The 9,704-nt window shown below is 39.0% G+C and overlaps 1 protein-coding gene across 1 annotated transcript; it reads left to right on the top strand.

The window, feature by feature from the left end:
* On the top strand, positions 1-9,223 carry LOC146708996 (cadherin-like protein 26). Its single transcript, XM_085455947.1, has 17 exons — positions 1-91; positions 511-633; positions 1,022-1,171; positions 1,527-1,668; positions 1,773-1,936; positions 3,958-4,089; positions 4,604-4,786; positions 4,995-5,311; positions 5,396-5,538; positions 5,630-5,854; positions 5,956-6,177; positions 6,275-6,396; positions 6,477-6,581; positions 6,734-6,820; positions 6,906-6,953; positions 7,032-7,136; positions 7,226-9,223. The coding sequence occupies exons 1-17, from the start codon at positions 71-73 to the stop codon at positions 7,448-7,450; spliced, it is 2,514 nt and encodes an 837-aa protein (XP_085312073.1). The 5' UTR covers positions 1-70; the 3' UTR covers positions 7,451-9,223.
* Positions 9,224-9,704: the final 481 nt, after the last annotated feature.

Raw genomic sequence — 9,704 nt, 5'->3', positions numbered from 1 at the left:
GGACCGGGTCTCTTTACTCTGAAAAAGTCTGTCCTCACTCACTCTGAGCTGGATATACTGAACAAGAACCATGCTCCGCTTCATCCTGTTGGTATGTAACATTTCTGTTACATTTTATTTCTTATAAAACTATGTGCTGATTATGTGAGCAAATCTTGTGTGCCGATCTCGTCATCTATCATATGGCCACATAATGACAGATGAGAGATGCCACGTGACAGATGTTATCTGAAATCTTCTTATAGACAACAACAAAAAATCCTCCAAAATATATTTTTCTTTTAGTTTTTAGATTGCTTAAAATGGAGTTAAGGGTTTGTTATGAGCCATAAAAGTCAGGGACTTCCTTTGAAATGGTTTCATTTTTCTTATCATGCTAAATGCCTTTGCATGTCAATAGAAATATGTGTGTGCGCTCACCTTATCAAAACCTGTTTACCAACAAAGCAGGTACATAAATTAAAGCTACAACCTTTTGCCATACCTTAACATTCCTGCTTTGTCTTTCAGGTTTATTGTTTGTCAAGTGCAGCAAACTCAGAGCTGTTGAGCCGTCACAGAAGGGCGTGGATTATTGATTCCTTTGAGATTGAGGAGGGCCATCCAGGGCCATTCCCATATGAGTTGGGCAAGGTGAGAAATTCAAGCAGAAAATGTCCATTTCCAAATTTCATAAATAAATAATGACAAATTCGAATGACATATTTTTACTTTGGACTTGGTGTTGGCTGCCCATTTTGTATGACATTAGCTGTAGAAATGTAGAACATCGCTTGAATGTAATGGAAATAAGCATACAGCATTGTCCAGTTATGATCAGTTGCTTAAAAAAGAAAAATCCACTAACAGTGTACAAGCAGTTTTGTGTTTCAAATGTGTATTTTGTCCTCTCTTTCTTTTTTTAGTATACAAAAATAATCAATTAAATTTTGGGAGGAACTTTCATTTTAATGTAATTGCCAGAAAATACCCGTAGTATCCACCATAACTGACCTCACGAAGATTTGCTGTTGTGTTGTAGGTGAGTGTTGATAGGGAATATCAAATATACTTTGAACTGCATGGACAAGGGGTGGACGAGGAGCCGATGGGAGTCATCTCCATAGACGAATACTCTGGCATGTTGAACGTCCACAAGGCCGTGGACTATGAGAAGTGGCACACACTTGAGGTTAGAATCGACACATGTTAAACTCCAACATGTAGCGATGCCGCAGAATTTCTGTTCACAGTGACCATGAAAAAATCTGTTATTGTGGAGTCGTCACTGTTAATAGGTTTGCAGGACAAAAAATTTGAGTTCTAATCAGATTATGTATTATCCTCTGTAAATATGAGGTTTTCCCTGATTTCATACACGATATGTAAAATATTGACACTAAAACATCTTTAAAGCACATTTTCTTGTGAGAGAACTGAAAAATATTTGTATTATGATTTTTCACACTACATTCCCAATGTCCAACAATTTATCATGTTTGTCTTTATACTGTAACTAACTCTGCATGATATCTTTTGATGTCTAGCTAAGATTTGAGGCCAGAAAAATGGACATATCAATGGACACCAGGTTAGGAATTCAGATTTCTATAAAGGACATCAATGACAATCCACCACGCTTTGAGAGGGATCTGTATGAGATTAATCTTCCTCAGGAATCAACACAAGGTAAAAGTAACAAACAAGCAAACAAAAAATGCTCCTTGATTTGAACTTAATTACACAGTGATTATTAAATATGCTCGTTAGTTTGAGTTATTATTTCCCGACAGGCTCCAATCTTTTGAAAGTGCACGCTACTGACATAGACGAGAGAGAAACACTAAACTCAACCTTCCACTATGAAATCAAATCTGTGTCTCCAAATGTTAGAGACACTGAACTCGTCATTGATGAGTCTGGATACATCTCATTCAAAGGATGTTTAAATTATGAGGTAAGAGACTCTTTTGTTGATATGTCAGGAGTACAAAACACTTTAAAGATGAGTAAGAAGAACGGAGGTATTTCCTGTTTGGCTAGATCTGTAACTGATAAGACAAAGTAAAACTAAGCATTTATGCAGATATGAATATTTGCTTTGAGTGCTTTCTCATGTGTGCTTTTGTTCCAATGAGCAAATTATCTTCCTGTACTACATAAAATTACCAGTAAGCAGAGGTGTGGACTCGAGTCACATGACTTGGACTCGAGTCAGACTCGAGTCATTAATTTTATGACTTTAGACTTGACTTGAAAAAATGTTGTAAGACTTGTGACTTGACTTGGACTTTTACACCAATGACTTGGGACTTGAATTGGACTTGAACCGGTTTACTTGAAAAGACTTGATATTTTACCCCAAATATAAAATTTAACATGCATATTATATAGAGATTGAAAATGTGACGTCATTCAGGGGTAAACCGCAAAGGATTCTGGGAACTCGTGGCAAGAGGTACTAGTGCACGCAGGCTTTCAATTGAAATCAGTCACACAGCGATAAAAAGAAACACAAAAATGTCAAGAAGCTGTTGTATTATTAACTGCAATAGCTGGTCGCATGACAGCCACGGGAAGCCGACGGGTAAAGAGATCGGTTGTTATCGGATTACGTCGTTGAAGAGAAATTGTTCGAACCATGTTTCCGAAGTAACAAAGACGCGACGGATGGCCTGGATTGCAGCCATTCAAAGACCAAATATAACGTCCCAGAACACTCCAGCTCACAGGTTAGTCTGCTCCAAGCATTTACACGAAGGTCAGTCTGCTGTTGTAGTTAATACGTCATTTTCACAACATAACTGGTGATATAGGTTACAAGCAAGTCTGGCGCTGAACAGAAATTGTCGCGTTATGCTCCTTTATTTATTGTGCATAAATAGTGAATTGTCCTGACACAATATTGCGTTTCGCTTCTGTTATTATGGTACATTGACAAAAACTATACTTTTATTCACAGGATAAAACTGGTTTTTTGTATCACTAATTGCCCAGTACGATTACAGCATACAATATTATTGTCACTGCTACATTTCTGTGACGCTACCAGAAATTATTTCCCCTACTAATTAATTACCATTGAGCTCAAAGGTCCTATTAATAAACGGTTAATGAATGTGTATTTATGACGACAATTTGTGAGACTGGTAAACTTATGATACGTACGATGGTCTTTCGTTCTACACGGTGCATTTCAAGGTCCTGCACCCATCCGTCGGTAAACTGTACCTGGGCTTGTTGCAGTGACCGGAAGTTACTAAACTTCATGAGTGTATGCACTCACTCCAAGAACCGTATGCTTATAAATATGCATATAAATGTGCTACAATGAGATAGCTGACTTCATCTAACTAGCAAATGTTGTCCAGGCTACGTTGGTGATACAGTTTTTTTTAATGTGTATGATATTTTTGTCATGCGATTTTAAAGCCGGTCCTACAACCGCATCCAAGAATAACATGCAGCTTATCTCAGAACTGTCGGTGAAAATTATTCTTGGAGCTAGGTTTAATTGAGCTGCATTTTAAAGAGGTGCAATTTCACAATTTGTGTATATTTTCTAAGTTCACTATTTTGTCATGTGTTGAGAAAAACACAGCTTTTAAAATTACATGGTCTAATATTTACATTTAGCATAACTGCAACATTATTTTTTCTTTTTTTTTTTTTAAAGACTCGAAAGGACTTGAAATTCAAAATTTCAGACTTGTGACTTGACTCGGACTTTTACACCAGTGACTTGAGACTCGACTCTGACTTGCCTGACATTACTTGAGACTTGACTTGAGACTTGAGGATAAAGACTTGAGACTTACTTGAGACTTGCAAAACAATGACTTGGTCCCACCTCTGCCAGTAAGCTACATTTGGTGACAAGTGGTCCAACTCCTTTGGGAGGAAATATAGAGAATAGTATTAATTCTTTATTCTTCTTTTAGTCTGTTAATGTGAAACTCTCCATTTGCTTGTATTAAGGTGGCTGAAAAGTTTACAATAGTGGTGGAGGCCAAAGACCACGGTGAAGTAGTCAAACTGTCCAGTTCAACCATTGTTGTCGTTCATGTAGGGAATGGCAACAACCACCTTCCAGTCATCAGCGGTCAAACGGTAGGCAGTCAGTTGGTGTTGCAAACTCCAAACAGCACCAGTTTCAGCAGTTTCACACCTGTAACCTGATACCTATGTGTAGTGTATACAGAACACAAGGTAAGACCCAATGGTGATGTGGCATTGATTAGTCAAAATATAAACATAAGAAAAGAAAACTGAGGTAAATTGAAAAATTGTGAAAGGTGGAAAGAATAAAATATGCAAATAATATCATATTTCAGTTGCATTTATACTGCGTTTAAGGCCTAAAACATGGATGCAGTTACATTGTTGTTGTTATTACTTGTCCATATTTCATATAATTGCCAAATCATAATTTTATAGAATGATATCTGCCTAAGCCACAAACTAATTACAAGGAATATAAACACTTAATCAACCACACTGAATCCATGATTGCATAAATTGTAATATCAATAAACATAGATGAGGAAATTGTATACATTTCATGTTTTGTACTAGTACCAGGGAGTACTTCTACAGGTTTATACACCCTGTATTCAAACCACAGGGCACTGGTAAAGTGAAAGAGCTTGAGACTGGGGTCTCTCCTGTGAGGCTGCATGTGACAGACAAAGACACCCCAAACACCTCGGGATGGAGAGCCAGGTACACCATACATGGTGACGAAAGAGAGAACTTCAAGATACTAACAGACTTAGAGACTAATGATGGGATCCTGACAGTAGTTGAAGTAAGTGGAGGTTGGCTACATGTCATGCATTACATTGACACCCACAGTTTCTCTGTAACTACTTTCTCAACGTCTCTGTAATATATATTTGTCAAACCTGCTTTTTGGGCTAACAAAGATTATACTCTTATATAATGATGCTGAAAATAGCTTCTGAATTTCACAAAGAAAAATTTACTGATTTTGCAACTCTGTTGTATAATTTCAGCCTTTAGACTTTGAGAATGGGGCGCAGAGGGAGCTGCTGATCTCAGTGGAAAACGAGGCACCGTATTACTCCTGTGAAGTAAAAGAGAGGACGCCCTCAGGCCTCTGGAAAGTTGACACCATTAAAGGCCATGATCCCTCTGGTGCAGCTGAACCTCAGTCTGTAAAAGTCACCGTTGATGTGGAGGATGCCAATGACCCTCCTAATTTCAGCATGACGGTGAAAGAGGTCGTGGTGATGGAGAACGTACCCGCTGGAACCTGGTTTGATAAAGTGACAGCTGTGGATCCTGACTCCAGTTATTCCAAAGAGTTTGTGTAAGCGATTTATTTGATTAAACATCTCTGAACGTTGATCTGAAGCTGTTCAGTTCTGTCTAAGTGCACTGAATCTGTCCACAGGTACAAGGTAGGAAATGATCCTGCTGGCTGGGTGACGGTGGATCCCCTCACAGGAAACATCACAATGATAAAGACGCCCGACAGAGAATCTCCACACGTTGTTAACGGCACCTACACCATCTTAGTGTATGCAGTTGACAAAGGTAAACACACACTCTGACTTTTAAAAAACAAACAAAACAAATCTAAATAACAGCTTTTTTTTTTGTACTACATTTCTTGCATCTTGGACAGGTATACCACCAATGACAGGAACAGCTACACTACATATCCATGTGTCTGACCAGAATGACAATGTGCCACAGCTAACAGTGGACAGCCTGGATGTGTGTGTGTCTGATGCCCCCACAACCACCAACATCGAGGCCTTTGACCCAGATGAAGAACCTTATGGAGGGCCTTTCACTTTTGAACTGTTGGGAAATGTTGAAGGAAAATGGAGACTGAATCCTGGTTATGGTAGAAACATCCTTCATGTATTTAGTGACATATTACAGAAAAACAAGCACAAAAGCCAGAACTCCTAAAGTATCCTATCATTTTGTGATCTTTTCTTCAAGGTTACACAGCTGGTCTGGTGAAGGAGCCCGGTGTGTCCTATGGTCAACACACAATTCATCTAAAGATCTCCGACATGCAGGGAGCATTTAAAGTTTACAACCTCAGTGTGACTGCATGTGGCTGCACTTTGACACCAAACTGTCGAATTCGCCAGAAATCTGAAATAAACATTGGCCCTTATGGTTTATGCATAATAATTTGTTCACTCTTACTTCTTCTGTGTAAGAAACACACCGTTTACTTTAGTGTAGGAGAACTGTGATATGTGTGGTAACATCTCTAAGAACCCAGCATAAGTTTTATTTTACTCTTTGACAGTTCTGCTGCTGCTGGCTCTCAGCATCTCGTCCAAAAGAGAGTTTATCACTATGGAGCCTGAAGATTGTTCAGGAGGAATCCTCCTCCAATCAAACACTGAGGCACCAGGAGACAACTGCGAGGTCACTGTTTAGAAACATTTGCATCCATGCCAATGACCCATTTAAAGGGAAATATCAATAAACCATTTCTCTTTCTTTAGATTCTTTACACTATTATGGAAGAACCAGTTTGTATGGAGCAATATAATCAATCTAATTTCCATATTCCACTGAATGGGATGAGAAATGGGAGATATTCAGCAAGGGTGGGTATGAATGAAGTTCAGACTTTTGGCAGTTTTCGGAGTTTACGCTCACAAGCTAGGGTAGGTCATTCTTCCATGGAGCATGTACTTTTGTAAAAGCATCTCAGAATCCTCTATAGATCACCTCCTGCTCTTGTCATCCTTTTGAACAGGATTTTACACAGAGGTCCATCCACCCACGCTTTGGGGATTTCAGAAGAGAAAGCCAATACAGCCAATACAGCTACACTGGGAACCAGGTTGTACACACCCACAGAAGATTGAGGATGACTTACAAATGGATCTTAAAATAATAACTATATATTTTTGTTCTTTAAATCTCAGTCAAACTGGAATTCTCCAATAACCACTGGCTTTGACAGCAGCCATCAGGTAGAACACCAGAGATTTGTGTTTGTAATCTTTCACTTTGAAATCAGAGATAAAGAAATGTGAACCTTTTGTGTGCAGTTTGAAGACATGAGCAATATGAACGTCCTCCAAACACAAACCGTGAGCTGTGCTACGGAGTCTAATGACATGCAGGTTAAACTGCTTCAGTGCCTAATCTCTTCAGTAAGTTACATCTCCTGTGCTGCATTATTCAAAACATATGAGCATGTATGATTCAAAAAATAATAATTTACGTGTTGCAAAATTTTCAGAAAGTGTACTCACTCTGGAAGAAAGAAGTGGACTTAGGAGACGATGAGCTTCACATCTATGCAGTGGAGGGGAATTTAGAAACCAACTCAGCGTTGGAGACAATCAACATTTTGGAAGAGGATTCATTTCAGGACACACTGAAAGATCTGGGTCCAAAGTTTCACCAACTGGCTTCTATATGCAGCCCGACACAAATACAGTACTCAGGATATCCTGTTACGTAGCAAACATTTTTTGTTTCAAGTGTGAGGAAGAAGGCATTTAATCCCTTTATTCCATTCAGATTTGGGGTTAATTAAAAAGGGTTTGTGGCAACCACTTCTGCATGAGATATACTACCAGAGAGCTTTATTGTTAATCACATGTGTTTAATAACTGTGCCACATGCATCTTCATTTTTCATATCAAAATGAGGAAAGAAAAACAAAAGTGCACAGTTGCTGGATTATAATTGTTCGTCACTTTCATGTTAGAATCCAAAATGCTAATTTGCATTTGGGATAAACAAAAAAACCCAAAAATCATCTTCACTGAGTGCTCATGCAAAGGGTGGAACTCAAGGTGGTCCCCCTTAAACAAGTAGAAAACTACAGTATTTACAACAGTTTTAAGAAAATTGAAACCCTTCAGAGTCTACCTCTACCAACTTTTGGGAGCGCTCTCTGCTCAGTGGCATTTGGCCCAGGTGGTCCTCGTAAAAAGGCATTTTTTGGGGTGAGGCTGGAGATTAAGGAGGTTGTGGGGTCTTTGTCACAGAGCTGTGCCTAATGCCAAAATAAAAATGAATTGATTATGTGGTGTCCACAGTAATCAGGTTTGAAGAGCTCCTAAAACTCCCTACACCACATACATACTGGGAGTTAGTCATGATAGGTAAAGCATGTCTTTTTTTTAAAAAAGAGATCTTGCTTTTGTGTTGAATCTCGAGCATCTGTGGCCACGATAGATGTGTTTTTACCGGTAGTTTTAAAGGTGTTATGGGGTTTTGGACTCAGGGTTTCTGTTTTGGTTTTGAGGATCATTTGTGTTTGAGGTATTATAATTTGTATTGTTTATATTTTTGCTTTATCTCCCAGCCGCCTCAGTGCTTCTTGTATAAATAGTGTTCAGTGTATTCTGTTCAGGTCTGTGTTTTGTCCTCCTGTGTCTCATGTGCGAAGTTAGTCTTCTCTCCCCTGTCACAATCTGTGGGCAGCATGTGGAGCTGAGGGGACAATCCAAATGCAGACACACGGAGAAAAGAAGGCTGGTTGTCAAACATTACAAAAATAATAATAATGGATTGTATTTATATAGCGTTTTTCTAGGCACCCAAAGTGCTTTACAATTCCACTATTCATTCACTCTCACATTCACTCACTGGTGCAGGCAAGCCACAGTTGTAGCCACAGCTGCCCTGGGGCAGACTGACAGAAGCGAGGCTGCCATATCGCGCCATCAGCCCCTCTGGCCATCACCAGTAGGCGGTAGGGTAAAGTGTCTTGACCAAGGACACAATGACCAGGACAGAGAGAGCTGGGGGATTGAACCGGCAACCTTCCAGTTACAGATGAGCGTCCCAACCCCCTGAACCACGGTCGCCCAAGAAAACCAAACTGAAAAAGGAACAAATTGTGAAAAACTAAGCTGGAAAAACACTTGGAAAATCTGGAAACACTAAGAACTTGGAGACAGAGAGAGGGAGATCGAGGGACACAGAGATAAATAAACATGAAGACAAGACAGAAAAGGGAACACTAAAGGAAGTCTGATAACCTACAATCAACCTGAATCACAAGGCATAAACAACATAATCAGAAAACTCATAAGCACAAGAAAACTAATCTAAGAACTATAACCCACTGTTCAAGATCAAAACAATAAACAAACAAGATTCATACGTCCAAAACAAAAACACTGGGTCAACAACCCAGAACCATGACGTCCCCATTCATTTGTGTCTGTCTTCCTGTTTTACTTTGGTGATTGTTGTTGTATGTTGTAGGTTTTTTTCTGTGATTTACCAGAAATAAAACTTGGTTTTGAGTTCACTCTTTCTCTTCTGAGTCTTCCAAATTGGGTCCACCTCCCACCAGCCACACACCCTGACATATAACATACCAGGAGTTACAAATTTAACATGCAAACATCTGAGTGCCTTTAACCAGCTCTGGTTTCTTGGCTTATTTTTTCTACACGTGGTGTTTTTTGTTTTTGTTTGTTTTCTGCTTCTGCATCTTTTCTGTTGTTTTTATTTTTATTTTATTTTTACTGCTCTGTACTTGCTCACAATTAAAATGGCTTCAGCTTTCAGCTTTATTATAATGATGCAAAGTAAGAAGGAAAATAGGGTCATGTGATATCTCAAACAAAATCATTTTAATAAGAGGACTGACAGCTTTCCTTTGCATATCAATCTTTGGATGAGTACTGATTTAGTACATGTAATGCAGTGGTACAGTGGGATGGGTTGGTGTGGTTGTTGGAAGAGTGTTCAGA

This window comes from Copadichromis virginalis, linkage group LG5 (assembly GCF_057382275.1).
Source record: "Copadichromis virginalis isolate Kocher_CV1m ecotype Utaka linkage group LG5, C_Virginalis_male_GT1.1, whole genome shotgun sequence".
In the NCBI taxonomy this organism is placed as follows: domain Eukaryota; kingdom Metazoa; phylum Chordata; class Actinopteri; order Cichliformes; family Cichlidae; genus Copadichromis; species Copadichromis virginalis.
The sequence above is the reverse complement of the archived record's forward strand: the minus strand, read 5'-3'. Positions and strand labels throughout refer to the sequence as shown.

What these genes read in the sequence shown, in the direction of transcription:
- LOC146708996 (XM_085455947.1), top strand. Translation starts at nt 71, where the DNA reads ATGCTCCGCTTCATCCTGTTG. An exon ending in CAGTCATCAGCGGTCAAACG is followed by an intron (nt 4,090 to 4,603) that starts GTAGGCAGTCAG and finishes TTCAAACCACAG; the next exon opens with GGCACTGGTAAAGTGAAAGA. An exon ending in AGTTATTCCAAAGAGTTTGT is followed by an intron (nt 5,312 to 5,395) that starts GTAAGCGATTTA and finishes ATCTGTCCACAG; the next exon opens with GTACAAGGTAGGAAATGATC.